We start from the raw sequence: 21,999 nt of genomic DNA, 5'->3' as shown, positions 1-21,999 counted from the left end.
GACTCTGACTCAGCGGGGTGTGGCAGGGCCTAGGAAGTCTGTATTTTCCCCAAGCCACCCAGGTGAGGCTACATGGGGCTTCCATAGACAGAGCCCAGGACTATGGGGAAGAAAGGAGTGGCAATCAGGGCCACAAGGAGGGTGGCCTGGAGGCCAGGACACCAGTGACGTGGTTGTCTTGGGCGTCCAGGCTTCAGAGACCGTTCCCTTTTGAGTGACTGAGGCGCCTATCCAAGGGGCCCCATCGGGCTATGGGGGTCCTTTAGGCTGGATACAATCCCAGCCCCACCACTTCCCGGCCCTGTGCCCCGGGCCCCAGGCACACTCAAACTGCCAAAAGGGGAGAATAATAGTACCTGCTTCAAGGGAAGTTAGCAGGCATAGCTGAAATGATGCCGACAAAGTGCTTGGCCCAGCGCCGAGCACATAGTAAGTGCTCGATAAATAGCAGCAAATTATTATGACTCAGAGGTTGAGCCTGGGAAGTCATCCTTTATGGGCCCCAGTCAACCAGAATCCTGGAGTCTGCCTCTGGCCACCCTCCCTTGCTCAGACCCCCATCTGGGCTGCTGCTTCTGGGAAGTTCCCAGCCTGCTAGGAGAGGGCAACTGGAGGGCAGACCCCGAGGAGGCCCCAGCGTCAGAGCAAGCTCTGGTCTCCTGCCTTGGCCCTCACCCTGCCCCTCCCAGGGGATTCCTCCTTCAGCAGGAGCCAAAGTCTAGAGCCAAACAGGCTCTAAATTCGTAAAGCAATGGAGTAATTAGGGTGTGTGAATGATTGTTTCCAACTTTATTTTTCTAGATAAAACAAAAATAAGTGGGCCAACAGGGGAATTTCCACATGGGGCGGTGCAAGAAAAAGTATTTTGGGACCCCGTTAACTTCCTGGGTTACAGGCAGTGCTGTGGGCCCATGTCAGCCCCACTCTAGACCACAGGAGGGTGGTCCACTACCCTTCTACCATGCCTGCTTTCAGCCCCGCCCAAAGCCTCACTTCCCCTTCCCTTCTGGCAGGTGTGGCTAAGCAGGGTCCCTGTGACCATCCCTCCATGGTGTCAGGATGCCCTCTGGAGGGTCAGTCTCCTCCCACAGGGATGGAAAGGGAGGAGGAATGGGTAAAAGAACAGGGATGCTCCCTGGGGCTGAAAGTCATTCACTCATTCATTCATTCTTTCATTCATTCAAGCTCCTATAGGATAGGGAACTCACGGTCTAGTGGAACACGCCACAGCAAACACACTGAAGAAAGAGAAGTGGTGCTCTGCCCAGCCCACAGCAAGGAGCCTCTCTGCACAACGAATGGATGCTCAAGCCGAGAGGCAAAGGATGGGTGGTCGATAACAAGACAGAGCCTCCATTGCCCCATCTGCAAAAGGGATTATCACAGTACCTCTATCACAGGTTGTTGTCCAGATGCAATGTTAGCTACTAATATTTTTATGGGCAGGCAGGGTGCACAAGAGAGGGGCTGTAAGGCCAGAGAAACAGCAGAAGGGGAGGAGGGTCTGTGGGATTTGGGGTGGAGGCTTTTGAAGGGTGACAGAGTTTCAGGGCACATAGGAAGAAGTGGGTGGAACAGACATTCAGGCAGAGGGAACAGCATAAGCAAGGGAATAGAATCTGACATTTGAGACCCGTCTGGACCCTTTCTCAGAGCTCTGTCAGGTTAATGTTTGGGATCCAGTTAGGTCATGCTGTGCAGACAGCCCAAACCAGGCTAAGGTCAAGAGGATCCAGCACAGAAGTGACGCAGGGTCAGAGGTGCAGAGGTTCCCAGGAAGGGAGGCCACCAGTCCTCCTTCCCCTCTGCCCTCCATCTCACCATGGGTTACTTATTCAGAGTGGTCTCTTTTCCTGGCCTCAGCCTGTCGGATGCCTCCCTCTCTCAGCTACAGTATGGCCTGGCAGCTCTCCAAGTCTCTGGAGCCTTCTCTCCTTATTCAACCATCATTTATTAAGCACCTACTGAATGCCTGGGTGCTAAAGCTGGCATGGACCAGCTCCCACTGCGAGATGGTTAAGCTGTTGGTAACCTCAAATAGGCCTTGCTGGAAGATTTACACCATGGAAACCTGCCAACGCTGTTTATCAGGTACCTTTTTCTCCCAGAGGGCCTGTTGCCAGCACACCATTGCCCCCTGCCCAAGCAACGGACACAGAAAGGCAGGCCCCCGCCTATAGGGACTCACACACAAGAGGGAGATGATAGCCTACTGGAGCAGGCTGTGTAATCTTCCTGGACGCAGGGGTGAACTGGGAGACCCATTCTGGAAGAGGGGGCATAAATGCCCACTAGAAACAGAACCAAGCTGTTCAAATAGCACTAGTGTGCCTTGTTCCCATTTTACAGGCAAGGAAATAGAGGCACTGAGAGGCAGAGTCACCAGTCCACATTCACACAGTAAGAAGTAGCAGAGTTGAGATTTGAACCTGGGCCACTGGATCTGGAGTCCTTGCTTTTAACTTCTGCCCTTGACTGTCCCATGGTGCAATTATTGCAACGCCCAGTCCCCCATCCCCCCAATCCCGGCCCCCCACACACACCCCTAAGCAGCCAGCACAGGGCCACGCAAGACCATGGAGGCCCGACTGGTTTTGCTGCCCAAATAGATTCCATTCTCCTGGGGCTAAGGTCTGTGTCCTCTCCACCCGGCTGCCCATGACAGTGCCCCTCGCAGGAAGATATTGTGTTTGTTGGTCTCAGTGTCTGAAGATCCTTCTGGAAGGGAGCTCTGGTCCCCCATGTGCAGGCCTAGGGCTGACTAGGAGGAAGGGGTGCATCGTGCAGCATGGAGAAAAAAGAGGCTTTGGCCTTGGGGAACACAGCAGGGTCCATTGAATGCCATGGCTAAGGTGCCTATAGGGGCACAAGGAGGGCCACCCCACCCCGGTCGCCGCCCACTGCTTCTCTCTTCTTCCAGAATAGCATGAGCACACGGACTTACAGTGCCCCTAGCCCTGGCTTCCCTGGATCACATCCAGCCCTCACAGGATCCTCATCGCCACAGGGTAAATTGAGACTGGCCCACCAGCTGACATCAATGCCCCCATTTTCCAGGTAAACATACTGGCACAGCGGCCAAGGATTTCCCGAGGCCTTCTCAGGGGCTGGGCTCCCTACACTCATCACCTCATGCAGATCTCCCCACAACCCTGTGGAGGAGTCTCCCCGTTTGACAGATGTGGACACTGAGACTCAGAAAGCAGACTTGCTTGGGGTGGTCCAGCCACCAGCAGATGTGGGCCAAGCAGCCCTGACTACAGCAGGGACCCTGGGCAGACTCCAGAGGGGCTGCTGAGCCAGATGGCAGCACTGCCGCCCCATCAGTTCCTCGCTGTCCTTGGGAGCTTGCTTGTGCCAGATCGCTGGGATGGCCTGACACCTCACCTCCACTTGGCCCTCCTTCCCTTCGTTCACATGGGTCACTCCCATACCTGACTAGCCCCCCCTTCCACAACTCCACCCCGACCAGGCGCTCACATCTCACAGCCTCTGTTCCAGCCATTCCCTCTACCTAGAGTGCCCTTCCCTTTAGTTCTGAGCAAGCCAACTCTTCCAGCAACTTCTCTCTCCTCCCTGGGCTGGCAGAACCTCTTCCAAACTTTCCCAAGACCCTGTGCCTATCTCCTCAGCACCTGGAGGCCTGGATCTTCAGTACCTGCCCTGCCCGGGGAGGTGACCTGCCAGTATCCACAGCTCCTCATCAAGGCAGGTCAGGACTGGTGTCCCAGGAGTGGCAAGGAGTGCTATGGGGATGGGGCAGTGCCAGTTCTGGGGGGCCATGGAGGGGTCTCTCTGGGGTAGTATTCCTGCCCACAGGCCTTCTAGGGAGTCTTCCAGAGCCAGGGGAGTCACGTGACCTCCAGCTACTAGGGCTGGCTGAGACTCACCTCTGCTACTCATGGCACTCCAGCTCAGGTGTCATCATTCTGACTTACATCCAAGCTTCCCTCCCCAACTCAGCTTCCAGAACTCACTATTTGCAGATATTGATAGAGCCCTCCTCCGGCCAGGTTCCCTTCCCCACCCTTTGCAGTGCAGTGAAAAGCAACTGAGCCTCGCCACGCCCCCCCAACCCCAACGAAAGGACTAAGGGTGCTCTCCCCACGCCCCTCTGCCTGGTACAGACGAGCAGCCACAGTCCCAGCCTCCGCCTCGCCCTGTTCCACGACCCCCAAGCTGGAGGCTTGGGGAGTGGGGGGCACAGCTCACAAAGAGCCTTTTGAGCCCAGCGCCTAGGGGACGCCCCTGCCCAGGCCTAGGGAGGGGATCTAAGGCATGAGGCTTTGCCCTCCAGGGCCTGGGAAAGGTCCTAGGGCCAGCCTGGTTGGGTGAGGGGGCATCAGAGCCCAGTAGTCTCCCTGGAATCCCGCCCCCACATCTTTGTCTCTATGCCCCCAATCCCTGTTTCTGGGGATCCCATTCCCTCCCATAGGGTGACGCTCAGGGAGGGAGTGGGCTGTGTGAGCCCTGAGGGCTTGGCGGGGTGGGGGTTGGGCCGGGAGCCCAGAGATGGAGGCGGAAGGCCAGGAGTGCGGGGATGGAGGGACTGCGGCTAGGGTTACCCTGGACGCCAGGGTCAACTCACCCATCTCCAGCCTGGTCTCGGCAGCGGAGGCAACAGCAGCAGCGTCGGCGATGGCTGCGCGGCACTCGAGGCCCCAGCGGGGAGATACTGGCGTCTGCTACAGCCTCTCACCCCATCTCGAGCTCCTGCAGAGTCTGGGGCGAGCGCAGGGCATCGTGGGCCTTGAGGCCCCGCGCCCGGCCCACATCCCCGCCTCACGCCCCCACCTCCACCACTTCAGCCTTCCAGGCACTGCCGCCAGGCTGCACCCTGGGACGCGGCGCGGGGGAGGGGCCCCCCCGGGAAGGGTGTGTGGGGCGAGAGGGGTGCCAAAGGGAGGCCGGAGCTAGGCGAGAAGAGGTGCCAGCTCCTGCCAGGCTCCCCGGCTCCGGACCCCACCCCATTCCCCCACCGGAGCCCCCTGCCTTTTGTTCGCAGTTCCCCTGTAGGCCCGGGGCCCTATAGTCTCCCTGGCATCCAATAGTCTCCCTGGCATCCGACCCTCACCTTTCTGTCTCCACGCCCGCAACCCCCGGGCCCGGGGCTCCCACTCCTGCCCCAAGGGTCACGCTCAGGGAGGGAGTGGGCTGTGGGAGCCCTGACGCTGTGGGAGGGTGGTTGTGCCGGGAGCGCGGAGATGGAGGCTGAGGGCCAGGAGGAGGGCATGGATGGAGGGGCTGCGGAGCGGGTTCCCTGGGATGCCAGGGTCAACTCACCCATCTCCAGCCTGGTCTCAGCAGCGCAGGCAACAGCGGCGGCGGCGGCGGCGGCGGCGATGGCTGCGCGGACCTCGAGGCCCCCGCGGGGAGATGCTGGCGTCTGCTGCAGCCTCTAACCCCATCCCGGGCTCGGGCGGAGGCTGAGGCATGCGCCCGGCATCGCGGGCATCGCGGCCCCGCGCCCGGCCCATAGCCCCGCGTCCCGGCCCCACCTCCACCCCTTCCCGCAGTCCAGGCACGTCGGACAGGCTGCACCCTGGGACGCGGCGCGGGGAAGCGGCCACCTGGGATGGGCGTATGTGGCGAGAGGGGTGCCAAAGGCAGGCCTCAGCGCGGCGAGCAGAGGTGCCAGCTCCCGCCTGGCTTGGCAGCTCCGGACCCTGCCCCACCACCCACCGGAGCCCCCCCCCCTCCGTTCACAGTGCCACGCTGGGCCTGGGCGTGGGAGTGGGAGCCCAATAGTCTCCCTGGCATCCGGCCCCCACCTCCCTGTATCGAAGCCCCCAACCCCCGGGCCCGGGGTTCCCACTCCCGCCCCTAGGGTCATGCTCAGGGAGGGAGGGGGCTGTGGGAGCCCTGAAAGCGTGGGGGGGGGATTGTGCCGTCAGCGCGGAGTTCAAGGCGGAGGGCTAGGAGTGCGTGGATGGAGGGGCTGTGGCGCGGGTCCCCCGTGACGCCAGTGTCAACTCACCCATCTCCAGCCTGGTCTCAGCAGCGGAGGCAACAGCGGCGGTGGCGGCGGCGGTGGCGGCGGCGTTGGCTCCGCGGCCCCCGGAGCCCCAGGCTGGGAGATGCTGGCTTCCGCCGCAGTCTCTCGTCCCATCCCGGGATCCGGTGGCGGCTGCAGCGGGCTCCAGGCTTCGCGGGCGTCGCGGCCCCGGCCCGGCCCCTATCCCCGCCTCACGCCCCACCTCCACCCCTTCCCGCGGTGCAGGCACGACCGCCTGGCTGCACCCTGGGCTGCGGCGCGGGGAAGGGGCCCCTCGGGAGGCGCGCGTGGGGCGAGAAGGGTGCCGAGGCGAGACCCGAGCGTGGCGAGCAGAGGTGCTGGCTCCCGCTGGGTTCCGCGGCTTTGGACCCCGCCCCACCCCCCACCGGAGCCCCCTCCTCTCTGTTCGCTGCGCGGCGCTGGGCCTGGGGGGGGGTGGGGGGCATCGGAGCTTTGGTTACCGTTGACAGTTAGGCCTCTGTGCGCATGCGCAGTGGATGCCTCTTCTGAAGTGCGCAAGCGCGCTTGTGTCTGGCGGTATTGCTTGTTGCCGGTTACTGAGAAGTGGCAGCTACCAAAAGGCGGATCCTCACTGCTGGGGTGTTGTGGCCAGGCGGGTTTGGCCTGTCTCCGGCGCTAGTGTTGGGCTCGGGAGGTAGTGGAAAGGGAGGGCGGGGTGAAGTCTCTGTGGAGCCCGCAGGCTTCACAATGAAGAGGAATTGGGGGTTCGGGAGGGAGAAGGGCATGTCGCCCTTGGGCTCCGCTTCTGGCTTGCAGAGGCAGGGCAGGGGCGTTGGGCAGAAGAACAATGGAATTGACAACTTGCTGCTGGGTTACCATGTCCAAGACAGAGATCTCAGAAAGATCCACAAGGCTGCCTGTGTGGGCAACGCAGCGCAAGTGCAGCAGATTCTGTTCTTCGCGGAAAATGGCGTGGATGATAGAGACAAAATGAACAGGTAATAGGGGCTTGGAGGCTGGCAGGGAGGAGGCGGGACGGACCTGGGAGAAGAGCACACCTGGCCTAGCTCTACCTGTGCATCCGAGCCCTCCCTCGGGGAGCTGGGTTCTCTTCCCTCCTGAGGTCCCGCTGCCCCTCGGTCGTGGGAACCCTATGTGGTCTAGCACCAGGCCAACAGCGTGAGCGGCAAAAACAGAGTCTTCAGCTGCCCTGGCACGTACCCCGTAATTCCTGAATAGACCACTTGACTCTCAAATTTGACGTGATTTACCCAAATTTCAATAGTAATACACACGAAATTAAGTGTCGACAACATGTTGTTTGTAATGGACTCATTTTCATACCATAACGTCACAGAAAAGTGCATAATGGGAGAAATAATTCCTGTAATCAACTTCTGGGCTAGAAATTCTTGGGACAAAATCCAGTATCCAGTTTATGTCTGTGTACACTTAGGTATGTGTGCTATTTCCTGAGGGACCTTGGAAGGACATTTTGAAGTGGAAGATGGCTCTGAATAGGAGGACTCCTTTTTCTCAAAATGTGTGCCCTTCCTGTATTTGTCAGTGTTAGGTAAAGCAAATGAAAGCATCCTGGTTTTAAGAATTTTGAGCTACACATGCTCTTCTTGTGATGTCATTAAGGAAAGTTTTGGACTCACTATCTTGTACATCTGAAATTTATAGAACACTGTATGTTAACAAACTGGAATTAACCTAAGAACTTATGTTTTTATATAGGAGGTAGATTTGCCCTTCCAGATATCAAAATATACCTGAAATTTCCTCAAATTATTCATTTACACACAGCTGAAAAGACAGATAAAGGAGTGGTGCAGTGTAGAACATGACCAACGCTCAAATATACATAAGACTTTAGAATTTCATACTGGTGACATTTCATATTAGTAGGAAAAGGTGAACTATTCGTAAGTAGTGGAGAAACAGCCGATTTGGAGAAAACTTGTTAGAATTTTATCTCCCTAAATTAAGTTCCAGATGGGATGTCAATTTAAAAATTTTAATTGGCAAAATAAGAAAAGTAACAGAAAAAAATCCTACAAATGCCTATTTACCCATCCTAAGAATGACTTGAAAAGCAAGACTTTTGGGGGGTGCCTGGGTGGCTCAGTCAGTTAAGCCTCTGACTCTTGATTTCGGCTCAGGTCATAATCTCAGGTGTTCGTGTGTTCAAGTCCTTCGACGGGCTCCCTGCTGTCAATGTGGAGCATGCTTGGGATTCTGTGTTGCCTCTCTCTCTCTCTCTCTCTCTCTCTCTCTCTCTCTCTCTCTCAAAAAAAAAAAAAAATGGGGCACCTGGGTGGCTCAGTCAGTTAAGTGGTCTGACTTTGGGAGTCATGATCCCGTGCTTTGTGGGTTCGAGCCCCGCTTCAGGCTCTGTGCTGACAGCTCAGATTCTGTGTCTCCCTCTCTCTCTGCCCCTCCCTTGCTTGCACGCTGTGTCTCTGTCTCCCAAAAATACATAAATATTAAAAAATATTTTTTTATATCAAGAATTCTGGAGATTGATTTAGCAACATAAAAAACTAAAAGCCTCTATCAGAAAATAATATTATTAAAATAAAAGACAATGCACTTGCAAATATTTACAACATATTTGTATCAGACAACAGAATCTATCTTCGTTTTACAGAGAAGTCTTTGAAATCAAAATGAACAAAAACCTGTAATTTGAAATCGTGCAAAGTATTTCTTTGCATATCTACAAGGGACCAGTGGACATAGGGAAATATAGTGTCCCTGGGAAAAAAGAAATTTAAGTGAAAAAGCGACTGAAATACAGTTTTCCATCTACAACCTTTGTGAAAATAGAGTGATGGTGCTTATACTGCCGCTAAAGTTTAAGTTGTTTTCAACTTTCCAATAGACAATTTCGTGTAAGTACCACATTTAAAAAATATGTATTCCTTTTACCCATCAATTTTATTTCTACTAAAATATCTTTAGGAAATCACTAGAGATAAATGACATACATTTTGCTTTTCTCAGCACTATTTAAAATAGCAATGTATTAAGAAGAACTCGTATAATGGCTTTTATAAGTAAATGTCATTACATCCATAAGATGGATATGTGATCATTGAAAGTGGCATAGATAATAGATATACACAGAGATGCAGAGCTGTGCTTTAGTTGATCATTAAGTGAGAACAAAAATCAGTGTGATCATAGGTACACACAAGCAGACTACGGTTTTATGTTAAGCCCAAATATGCACAAAATGGGATGACATTTGTTATTTCTGAGCCTTTGTATTTACATGCATTTTTCTTTGCCTTCAAAGAAAATCTGTGCTTTCTACAGGAAAAGGTGTATAAAGGTCCTATTAAAAGTTTATTATCAACAGAAAGGGTTTATTGTCGTTGAAGTAATCCTGGAGAAGAGCAAGAATATTGATCTTATATACATAAAAATAATTTCTCACTTTGTGTTAAAAAATATTTTTGGATGTAAAATAAGAAAAGTGAGTTAATTAAAATGATTTTTGAGGATTGGCATATTTGGACAACTTTTGGCCTCTTCAGAAGTAAAGGGAGTATTTTTATTTGCACTTGTAGATTTTATTATGCATATATTAAGCATATACATATGTTTTCTGTTATAGGTAGCTTTATTACGAGTAATAGGTAAATGGTTTATATTAATCATGAAAATAAAATATATTAGTTGTGTGCTTATGAAAAAAATAAGACAGCAGATATAAGTGATTATTTACTGTTTCAGAAGTATGCTTTCCTTTATATACCTTTTCTTTAAAAATATTGAACTCTCCAAATGTATTTATCCACTCTTTCCATCCATTTATTTATCACCTAGAACCTGCACATATATTATTTAGCGGACATACTCTACCCAAGATCCTTTTGTTCACAAAGACTTCATTTTGCACAGTATGAGCAAGATGAGGAATTTTATTTATTTATTTTCTAAAGATTTTATTTTTTTAAGCTTATTTATTTATTTTTTGAGAAGGATGGGGTGGGGGTGGGGATGGGGACAATGGAAGGACAGAGAGAGAATCCCAAGCAGGCCCCGTGCTGAAAGCAGGAACTTTTCCAATACACTTTTCCAAGAGTCCCAGCATGGGGCTTGAGCCAGTGAACATGAGATCGTGACTTGAGCCCGATCAAGAGCTGCACGCTTAACAGACTGAGCCACCCAGGTGCCCCAGCTTTTATCTTGTTTACTTTATGTTTTAAGTGTTATTTATTGTTGAGGGTGAAAGCATGAGCAGGGGGAGGGGGAAAAGGAGAGGAGGGACAGAGCATCTAAAGCAGGCTCTGCACCAGATTTTATTTTTAAGTAATCTCTATACCCATCGTGGGGCTCAAATTTACAACCCTGAGATCAAGGTCCTATGCGCTACTGACTGAGCCGGCAAGGCACCCCTAAGATGAGAAATTTTACATTGAAGTATTAGGATTTACTCTCAATGGGAAGTTTTCCTCTTTCCTGTCAAAGTTTCTGAAGATAGGAAATTGTAAAAGATAACCTTTACCTGCCCTTCTGAAATTTACGATAGTAGTAGGTACTAATATTGATCACTGGAAATACTTGATTTTCGTACAATCTGTAGACCTCAATACTTAATAAAATGAGCTGTTCCTAGTCATTGGAATCCTGAGTTTCCTGTGGCTTAAACTTTCTTGAGAAGCAAAGTAAGGAGTCCTTAAAAAATGTTTTCCTTTTGTTAATTTAGTCCTCTTTTCCTATAATGCTTTTCAGAACTAAAATTTATTTAAGTGCCAATCATATGACTAGAACTGCAATAGACCTATTGTATATACCATCATTTCACATAATGGAAGGCACCAAGATTCTATGGTGTCCCACTATTTTATATGCCAATTATTTTTTTAAAGTCCTGCCATTTACAGTTGTAAGACATTTTGAGTTATAAATTGCATTCCAATATCAGAGATATTAAAATGTGACAAAATGAGCATCTTAGAATCATTGAAACGCAGTATTCTTGCTAATCCTTAAAACATATCTGCAAAGTAGGTGTAATTGTATCAAGGTACCTAATTGAAGTGTTGTTTATGTAAAGCAGTAGTAATGGTAAAAATTATATTATCCAACAACTATTGAGATGTTATTTAATTATATTATCCAACAACTATTGAGATGTTATTTGTGCTAGGAAATGTTCTAAATACTTGCATAGATCCTCATTTAAGCATCACAACGAGGTCTTGTGAGATAACTACTCAGTATTTCATTTCATTTCATTTCATTTCATTTTATTATCTTTTTTTTTTTTTTACTAATCTCTGCACCTACGTGGGGCTTCAAACTCACGACCCTGAGATCAAGAGTTACATGCTTTTCAGACTGAGCTAGCCAGATGACACGAGACAACTACTATTTTTATCCCCTTTTGTTGAGGACATTGAGGATAAGTCTAAGCAATAACTAGTGAGTGACAGAGTTAAACTAGGATTCAAACCCAAGTGGAGCTGAATCCCCAGGTCATGCTCTTTCTCTTCAAACAGGCCACTCTTTTATTAGTGTGATGAGTAATCACTACTAAATATTGTACTTTCTCCAGAGGAAAACTGAATCTTTGTTTTGGAGGCATAGGAATAACATGCTACTTAATGTTTACAATTTCCTGAATTAACTGCAAGTTTTGAGAGAGTGCACTATCATTTCCTAAAAAGTCCTCTCACTTTTTTAGGACTGCTCTCCATTTGGCCTGTGCCAATGGCCATCCAGAAGTGGTGAGCCTCCTAGTAGAGAGGAAATGTCATCTTAACCTCTGTGATCATGAAAACAGGACAGCTCTCATGAAGGTATGTAGTACCAGCTATGTCTGCCTGAGATAGATTTGATGTCATTACTTAGAATGAAAATGAAATTATTGCCTTGAAACAAAACGAATTGGTGAAACCTGTGGCATGCTTACTTTAAATTCTCAGAATTTACACTCTGTTTCTTGGCATATCACTGACAGGCCGTACAGTGCCAGGAAGAGAAATGTGTAAACATACTATTGGAAAATGGTGCCGATCCAAATATTAGGGATGTGAGTGGCAACACTGCTCTCCACTATGCGGCCTTTGGTGATAATATATCCATAATAGAGAAGCTGCTGCTATACAATGCGAATACTGAAGCAAGAAATAAGGTAAAGAACTAATTTATACATTATTTGAAATTTTATATATACACGTGAATATTTTAGCCACAAAATGTTTTATTTCACACACACACACACGCATGCACGCATGCACACACATACTCACTCACTGAATTCTATATATCAGGCCCTTTCATCATGGAAATAACTCCAATGCCAAGTCAGGGAGGGCTAGAAAAAAGTAGTGCCCACAGAAAGGGCAAAGTTGTATCTCCCAGCCACCCTTCCACCCCAGAAAGAAAATGTTTCCATTAGTGCCTACAAGTGGATGGTAGTCTCAGAGCCCATAAAGGACTAAAGGTCTAGAGGGGAGTGAGGCGACGATGGAGGCTGGGTGCTATGCAGGGGCTTAGGCAAGGGGTGCTGCTGGGGATAGGTGGGAGGAGGAATGGAGACCCAGACCCAGCAGGGAGAGCTTGGATGTGTGCAAGCGGGAGGAGAAAGCAACAGGTTGCAGGTGCTGGGCACTGCAGGCCCCGGTGCTCTGAAGATGAGGACATTGGGGTCAGGTCATGTCTGGACATCCAGCAAAGGCATCTACTTGTGTTGGTAGCCACTCGGCCAGCCATGTACCATGTTGGGGTGTCCCACTTCAGAGAGTAGCTCCTGCTCAACCTTGTGTAGCTCCTCAGCAGGGTTGTAGCTGTACATGGGGAGTAGATGATGGCCACACTTGCTGGCCCACCTTCCTTTTCTTTGACATGCATTACCTCTCACTGCTGAAGCCCCTAGAGGAACACCCTTGGTTGACATGGGCAGGGTCAATTTTACGTATTCGGAAGTTCAAGGGTTCCCTGAATGAAAATATTTGGCAGTAACTTATTTATCTAAGATTTCTTTCTTTCTTTCTTTCTTTCTTCCTATTATTTTTTATTTATTTTTGAGAGAGAGAGAGAGAGAGAGAGAGAGAGAGAGAGAACAAGAGGGGGAGAGGGGCAGAGAGAGAGAGGGAGACTCAGAATCTGAAGCAGGCTCCAGGCTCCCAGCTGTCAGCACAGAGCCCAATGCAGGGCATGAACTCATGAGCCATGAGATTAAGACCTGAGCCAAAGTTGGATGCTCTACCAACTGAGCCACCTAGGCACCCCTACGATTTCATTTTAAATAAGGATACTTCTAAAGAAACAGAGAATACTGCTTTGTTTTATGTATTTATGGCAAATATTTATGAAAACAATATATTTGTTAAAGGTAAAACTTATTTTTTTTCAAATATTTTTCCCATCCAATTTTTTTTATTAGTGAAAAACAACACAGGAAAGCAAAATTTGCCCTAGGCTTTGTCTTAAAACTCAAAGAAAAGAAATGCATTTTACAATAAAAAATATTGCTGCTGTTGACAAGTTCCTATTTGATAAAAAAGTGATTTATAAAAATGGGATTTATCTTTTATTGGCCAAGGCTTAAGAGAAAAAAGGGGAAAGGAGGGAGCAGTCAGAACTAAGTGGGCCAATTTGGAAATTTGACAAGTGAGAGAAAATATCAAGAAGAGGTTGTTTGTTTTATTGTTTTTTTTTCCCCTTCAGTTTATACGTTTAGTCAAGGAGTCTTCAATGTTTGAGGGGAATAATTGTTACTTAGGGAAAGAGTGAGTTGCAAACCTGCCTAGAGACCAAGTGTAGGAGGACTCAGAGGAAATCAGATTGGCAGTGAACAGGTGGTTGATTAAGTGGTCAAGGAGAAAAAAGAACAAATAATTCACTGTCATATAATCCTATTCTGGCAGAAACAGCCACTTAGGTAAGAGTCTAAACTCTGCTCTGAAATCTAGAATATCTTGATTGGAAGTAAGAAGTTTAAAAGTAATGCAATCAAGTTGCATTTGGACTTTACATTTAGTCCCTGTTCTACCTCTGCTCAGGGAAATTAAATGCAGTTTTGATAAGTCATTTTTTTGGCTAAATCTTTAAATGATAGAGGGAGTTGGCCACATAGATGAGACTGATGTGATTGTCTGCTGCACCACCTCTCAGCTAGAATTGTGGTGGTGAATCCCCGTGCCCTGGGGAAGTTTCAATTTTTTTTTAACAAGCCTAAACTCTCCCCTGAAGAGTTTGAGTAAATCTAGTAACATGTATACATAGACATGGATATTTAGAAATATTTTTTTTGAGACTGTGCTACAACTCTTGGTTAAGAACTACTGGGGTGTGTGGGTGGCTCAGTCGGTTAAGTGTCTGACTTCAGGCTCAGGCATCATCTCACAGTTCACAAGTTCTAGCCCCGTGTTGGGCTCTGTGCTGACAGCTTAGACAAAGCGTGGAGCCTGCTTCATATTCTGTAGTCTCCCTCTCTTTTTGCCCCTCCCCTGCTCGTGCTCTTTCTCTCTCTTCCACAAAAAGTGCACATTTAAAAAAAATTAAAAAAAGCTAACTATTGAATGCAGGGGTACACAGGTTTTTCGGTTGATTAAGTGACCGACTTCCACTCAGGTTGTGATCTCATGGTTTGTGAGTTTGAGCCCCACATTGGGCTCTGCACTGATGGTGCAGAGACACATGAGAATCTCTCTCCCTGCCCCTCCCCCACTCGCTCATGCTTGCTCTCTCTCTCTCTCTCTCTCTCTCTCTCTCTCTCTCTCTCATATTCATAGCCATTTGGTTATTACAAGCAGTGTTTTCCTGATTGCAATAGGATAAAATCTTCAATCTTCTTTATTAGTTGAAGCTATGTGACCGACTGTCTTATGATGTCTGTTAAATTCATATCGCCCTGGTATAATCCAAATGGTAGTTTTAAACATGGAAATGTAGTTAGTGACAATGCAGTTGGGAATTGTTTTCATAATTTAGTTTTGGCATAGTTGTGAACTAATTTGTCTATTTGATTAACAGTCTGGGAGAATTAAACACAGATAGATTGCGGTTTTAAGAAGCGTTGGAAAAATTCTTAAAGTGGGTGTTACGAGTCTTTTTGTTGTGATTCTTTTAGACAGAGAGAGTGTGAGTGGGGGAGAAGGGCAGAGGGAGAGAGGGAGAACCTCAAGCAGGCTCCAAGCTCAGTGCCAAGCTTGATGCAGAACTCAGTCCCACAACTCTGGGATCATGACCTGAGCTGAAGTCAAGCGTCAGATGCTCAAGTGACTAAGCCACCCAGGCTCCCCTCTTATGAGTCTTTTTTTTTCTTGTTTTTTAAAATATTTTTTTAACATTTATTTATTTTTGAGACAGAGAGGGACAGAGCATGAATGGGGGAGGGGCAGAGAGAGAGGGAGACACAGAATTGGAAGCAGGCTCCAGGCTCTGAGCCATCATCCCAGAGCCTGACGCGGGGCTCGAACTCATGGACTGTGAGATCGTGACCTGAGCCGAAGTCGGACGCTCAACCGACTGAACCACCCAGGCTCCCCTACCCTCTTATGAGTCTTAATAGCAATTTTTATTACATGTCGGGGCCTAAGTTTTTGCTAAAATGTGATACTGATACTTCAGGAAAGATTTACATACAAATATTTGCTTTATGCACAACCAAAATACCCGTGGGCTATTGACTAAATTTGTCCCCTGGATGTGTTTCGTTTCCTCCATAAATTGAGTCAACATTTAAAATTATGACACTCATGCAGAAATCTGGATCAGACACTTCTTATAGAATCATACCTGGTACTTTGAGCCCATACTACTGTTTGGTATGCATTTCAGCGGCTGACCTTTTTATATGAGGTATGTGTGTCTCCAGTTTGCTACTGTCCCCACTTAGGTTCTTCACTTACTCAAGTCACCTACTTTGCCTCCATAAGCAATGCGTTTACAATTACTGTTTTATTATATATATGTATATATATATGTATATATATATGTATATATATATACACATATATATCATATATTTCTGTGATATACACAAAAACATACACACATATATTTATACATATACATATATATATATATATATATATATATATATATATATATTAGACTGTGCTAATCAGATCTCTTTTGGACACAAAGAAATCTTGGTAATTTTTTTTAAAGTTAATTTTGAGAAAGAGAGAGACAATCCCTAGGAGGCACTGGGTTTGAACTCATGAATCATGAGACCATGTCTTGAGCCAAAGTCAGGAGTCATATGCTTAACTGACTGAGCTACCCAGTCGCCTCTGTTTTATGGTCTATTTTGATAAAGATTTCAAGGGTTTCAAGGCAATCCATATTAATTTATAATATATATTTTGTATTTTATGTTAGTGTCTTCGGAATAGGATTGAATTTTCCAGGTTAGACTTTCTAAGTTGTTTTTGTATTCTATTCATTTTTTTTAATGTTTATTGATTTTTCAAAGAGAGAGAGCACGTGCATGAGTGGGGGAGGGGCAGAGAGAAAGGGAGACACAGAATCCCAAGCAGGCTCCAGGCTGAGCTGTCAGCATAGAGCCCAATGCAGGGCTTGAACTCACAAACCATGACATCATGACCTGAACCGAAGTCGGCCTTTTAACTGACTGAGCCACCCAGGTGCCCCATAAGTTAGTTTGAAAACAAGACACTTTTTCCTTCTGTATACTATAAATAATCGTATTCCTGGGGCGCCTGGGTGGCTCAGTCGGTTGAGCGTCCGACTTCGGCTCAGGTCATGATCTCGCTGTCTGCGAGTTTGAGCCCCGTGTGGGGCTCTGTGCTGACAGCTCAGAGACTGTAGCCTGCTTCGGATTCTGTGTCTCCCTCTCTCTCTGCCCCTCGCCAGCTCATGCTCTGTCTCTCTCTGTCAAAAATAAATAAGCATTAAAAGAAACAAAATTTGAATAATCATATTCCTATTGGAATATTTGCAAACTGTATTAGATTAATCATGGTTACAGTTGAATAGGTTATGCCTATTGCAGACAATATTCTCTTTCTCCTCAGCATTGTTCCCTAAAAATGCAAATAATGTAGTCACTTTCATTATGCTAAAAATGATCTGTATAAATCAGTGTTTGAATTTTTATTGATAAGCCATTACATTTTTATTTCTAATTTATATTTTGCCTAAAATATAAAGTAAGTAGCTATTCCAGTGGAAACTGGAATACAACTAGAATACAAACAATTTTTTTAGAAGTAGATACATATTAGGGTCCCAGGATTATTATAATTGACAATAAAATTTCATATGGAGCTTCCTAACAGTTAAGATAAAAATTTAGCATTTTATAATAGGAGAAAGACCATGGGCTATTTAATATTAAGTAATCAAAGTTCATTTGAGGCTTAACTCTTGGAGTTCTGAGCCCATCTCCTTAGTGACCCATTTGGAGCAGTGATGCCTTATGTTGACATCTCGGATGTCAGTGGATCCTGATACCACTGACAGAAGACAAGCAAGTTTGTATAACTTGGGGAAAAGCTTCACCTTTATCGGAAATCTCTCCAAACTATATCCCTGAAACTCTGATTCCTCAAATGTGAATGTTTGCCACAAAAAGGATTGTCAAATGGGGACTGAGCAGATTTACATGGATTTCTGTAATGCCAGACATATAATGCAGTTTTATAATATTTCTCAAACATAGATGATCATGAAATATTTCCATTGGGACATAGTACTTACCTTCTGGCAAAGTAGGTATTCTTTGGAAGATAATTTAAGAAACACTACTCCAGAGATGATCATTTAGGTTATTAATTCAGTAAAAGTACTTAAATCATATACTGCTGTGTTTTGGAGTTTGGAGATACAGAGATAAGAAATAGCCCCTGCTCTCAAGAAGCTCTTGGTTTAGATAGGGAATAATACAGTATACCATGATAAGTACTGTGATAGAAGCAACAGTCTTGGAACCAGTGAGTGTTTGAAGTGAGTTTAAGAGAATGACTTCATATGATCTGTTGAAGAAGGTGGAGAAGGGCTATTTTATTAAAAACAATTTTTAATGTGTATTTCTTTTTTTTTTTTCAACATTTTTTATTTATTTTTGGGACACAGAGAGACAGAGCATGAACGGGGAGGGGCAGAGAGAGAGGGAGACACAGAATCGGAAACAGGCTCCAGGCTCCGAGCCATCAGCCCAGAGCCTGACGCGGGGCTCGAACTCACGGACCGCGAGATCGTGACCTGGCTGAAGTCGGACGCTTAACCGACTGCGCCACCCAGGCGCCCCTAATGTGTATTTCTTTTTGAGAGAGAGAGAGACAGAATCTGGAACAGGCTCCAGGCTGTGCGCTGCCAGCATAGAGCACAATGCAGGGATCGAACTCACAAACCCTGAGCTCATGACCTGAGCTGCAGTTGGTCACTTAACCAACTGAGCCACCCAGGTGCCCCAGTGGAGGAGGGCTATTTTAAAGAGAAGCAGCAGCAGGTGAAAGCACAGTGGTGGGAAGGAAGAGGCCATTTTTTATTTACTTTTTGTATTATATGTTTCAGTTTAGAGGATCTTTTGTATGTTTTAAAATTCCGTATGGAAAGGTGTAATTTTGTAAATTCTAAATTGTTTTTGCTCTTTTACAGGATAACATCACACCACTTCTAGTTGCCATAAATGAAAACAAACAGCAAATAGTGGAAGTTCTGGTAGAAAAGGCAGCAAATATACATGCAGAGGATAAATTAAAAAGGTGCAGTAGTTTTCTTTTCAACCTTAGTATGGTTCTACAGTGGTAATAATTATTCAAGTCAGGAAGACTAACTTCAGAAGAAGAAGATTAATTTATAATTATATAGTGAAAAATGTCAACACATCACCAGTTAGGTAGAAAGCAATTATTCTGACTGGGCAACATGAAGAACAGGGTATAGCAGAATTCATATTCCTTGATGATGTTGACTCATGTCATTTGCAGTGTTTATTTTTAAGTAGGTTCCATGTTCGGCGTAGAGTCCAATGCTGGGCCTGAACTCATGACTCTGAGATCAAGACCTGAGCTGAGGTCAAGAGTCTGATGCTTAAACAACTGAGTCACCCAGTTGCTCCTGCAATGTTTTTTGTTTGTTTGTTTGTTTGTTTGTTTTCTGCCACATGATTTTGTGTTAACTAAAGGGATTTCATTTTAGTTTTATAAAGGGTGGACTCTCAGCTCTTAATTTACTTAATGGCACACTATTGGCCTTCTTAACCCTTTTATGGTATTTTTTAAACTTCTACTTCATAGAGGGACCTGGGTGGCTCAGTTGGTTAAGCATCCAACTTTGGCTCAGGTGATCATCTCATGGTTCATGGGTTAAACCCCACATCAGGCTCTGTGCTGACAGTGCAGAGCCTGCTTCGGATTCTCTCTCTCTCTCTCTCTCTCTCTCTCTCTCTCTCTCTCTCTCTCTCGGTGTCTCTGCCCCTTGCCCACAGTCTGGTGTGCACTCTCTCTCTTTCTCAAAATAAATCGTAAATAAACTTAAAAAAAAAAGAATTTCTACTTCATATACATTTTTCCTTCAAAGATGTTTATTGGGGTGCCTAGGTGTCTCAGTTGGTTAAGTCTATGACTTTGGCTGTGGACATGATGTCATGGTTCGTGGGTTCGAGCCCCACGCCGGGCTCTGTGCTGACAGCTCAGAGCCTGGAGTTGCTTTGGATTCTGTGTATCCCGCTCTCTCTCCCTTTCCTTGTTTGAGCTCTGTCTCTCAAAAGCAAATAAATGTTAAAAAAAGATGCATATTAAACATAAATAGGAGTTGTTGTGTCTTTTGGATGACACTTTTCTTTAAATTGCTTTTTTTTTTGAGTAATACTGATGTCGTTAGGTGATCTCTAAATGATGATTACTATTACCAAGTCTCATCAGGTTTTATCCTTTTTCATGTACAGTATATGTATTTTTGATTTTATTTTCAATTGGTAGGAGTAGAAAGATGAAAAATAACTTTAACCGTATAGATTTTTCCTTTAATGAGGATAAGTTATAGGTGGGTGATAAAGAAGGAAGAGCTGTGCTTTAGATTCACACAAGACTAGGTTGATTCATAGCTTTCCTACTGGCTAGGTGTTGTGACCTTGGGAGTGTTATGTATCATCACTAAATATGTTTCCTGATATGAAAAGGAGGATAATAATATATCCTTCAAGGGTGGTTGTGTGTAAATCATATTTTATATATATAGCATTTAATTTAGTGCCTACCATATGCTTATCAGCATCGTTAACTATAATTATGCCTGTTTTGTTAGCATTTGCATTAAAATATTATCATTTCAAGCCTGCAGATAGTTTTTATACTTACTCGACCTCTAGATGGCTTTGAAGTGCACTGTATCAGATTAAGGAAAACGTGGGGAATTATTTTTTTTAAATCTTTATCTATTCAGATAAGTGACCTAGCATAGTTTTTTGTTTATCAAAAGACTTTAAATTAACAACTCTATAATACATTACCCAGGTGGGACAAGAAGCTTCCTTTTTGTCCCTTCATTTTAGTCTTGGAGTCATTTACATAGATGAACACTGAAACATGTAAATGGTCGATTCTGAACAGATAGGCAAGATATTAACCTGATAAAGTATATCAAATTAGCTGTTGAAATAACTCTAAATTCCTAAGAATGAAGTCATCTCTGTTATTTTAGAACAGCCTTCATGCTTGCTGTAAATTATGACTCAACAAATGTAGTCAGGCTTGTTCTTCAGCAAGGTATTGACCCCTTTCCTCAAGATGTATATGGATGGGCTGCAGATGAATATGCTTATATTAGGGGTTTTAATCTGTAAGTGTTTGTACTAAAATGCTAGTTATTACTAAACTGAGGTTTAAAATAATTTAACTGTTAACTTCGTATGTAACAGATGGGATTTCGTAGTTTGGTCAGGCAGTTTTGGAATGGCAGTCGGTTAGTCCACAACATTAGCCAGAAATCAAGCAAAGGACTAGGCTAGTTGGAAGTAGGAATGTGTGCAGGATTCTTTATCTCAGGACTTTTGAGACCTTTATCCTCCAGGAGCCTAACCTTATCCATTTCATTTCAAGTATAACCCCTCTGCATGGGACACAAATAATGTTACATCTGTGTTTTCTAACTAGTAACTTGGGTCTTGAAATGTTCAGTTTTGTAGAAGACCCTCTACTTTCCTTTGAGGGCTATCTCCTGTACTCTGTCCCTTGAATTTTCCAAGAACCTAAGGAGCACCCTAAGACCAAAGAGTCCTCTTTCACAAGTCATTTGGAGGGGGAAAAAAGGACATCCTGATCATTCTACAGTTTCCTTTGATTCTGTTGTTGCGGCATTGCTGTTGAAGCTGGTGCTGCAGTCAGGTCGTGATTGACCTTTACTCCCAGGATTCCCTTGCTGATCCAGAGTTTACAGTCTTCATGGTGTTCCACACTTAGATTTCAAAGCTACAAAGTTTCTTTGTTCACTGCACATGCACATATGCTCAGCAGCTATCCCAAAGCACCAGCACCCTGTTTGGGCAGCTGGGCCTCCTGGCTTTTGCCATACACCCCTGTCCCTCCGCACTCAAAGACCTTATGTGGAACCCATATCTTAGCCTAGACTTTCCTTATGAGTTACCCTTTGAGGATCTTGTTGGTCTTTTTTTTTTTTTTTTTTTTTTGCCAGAAGATGTTAGTTGGGACCATTCTAAGCTGTCAGAGAGGTTCAAATGATGCTGCAGGAAGAGATCGGACTTCTCTTTCCCCTTTGTTAGCATATCTGTACCCCTGCCTTTTTTAAAGTAGGCTCCATGCCCAGCATGGATTCCATCATGGGGCTTGAACTCACGAGCCTGAGATCAAGACCCAAGCTGAGATCAAGAGTTGGATGCCCAATGGACTGAGCCACCCAGGTGCCCCTGGACCACTGCTTTAAATCCTGTGGAGCATCTTTTCTGAAGTCAGGGAAGGTCTCATCTTGCCCTTCCCAGAGTAATGAGCATCACCTAAGAGGCGGCCTGAGAGGCCATCTTTTGGGTATAATATCTCATTAAATCCTCTTATCAACCTTGTAAAATAAGGCAGTAATTTCCCTTCTTTTAT

At 45.9% G+C, this 21,999-nt stretch overlaps 1 protein-coding gene across 1 annotated transcript; it reads left to right on the top strand.

The window, feature by feature from the left end:
* The first annotated feature begins 6,490 nt into the window (after positions 1–6,490).
* On the top strand, positions 6,491–21,351 carry LOC131496452 (ankyrin repeat domain-containing protein 26-like). Its single transcript, XM_058702009.1, has 5 exons — positions 6,491–6,954; positions 11,658–11,772; positions 11,934–12,107; positions 18,548–18,654; positions 21,261–21,351. Exons 1-5 carry the CDS (start codon positions 6,704–6,706, stop codon positions 21,349–21,351), a joined length of 738 nt encoding a protein of 245 aa, XP_058557992.1. The 5' UTR covers positions 6,491–6,703.
* The last annotated feature ends 648 nt before the right edge of the window (positions 21,352–21,999 follow it).

Source organism: Neofelis nebulosa, chromosome 15 (genome assembly GCF_028018385.1).
Source record: "Neofelis nebulosa isolate mNeoNeb1 chromosome 15, mNeoNeb1.pri, whole genome shotgun sequence".
Lineage (NCBI taxonomy): Eukaryota > Metazoa > Chordata > Mammalia > Carnivora > Felidae > Neofelis > Neofelis nebulosa.
Note: the sequence above shows the minus strand (reverse complement) of the source record. Positions and strands in the feature narration are given on the sequence as shown.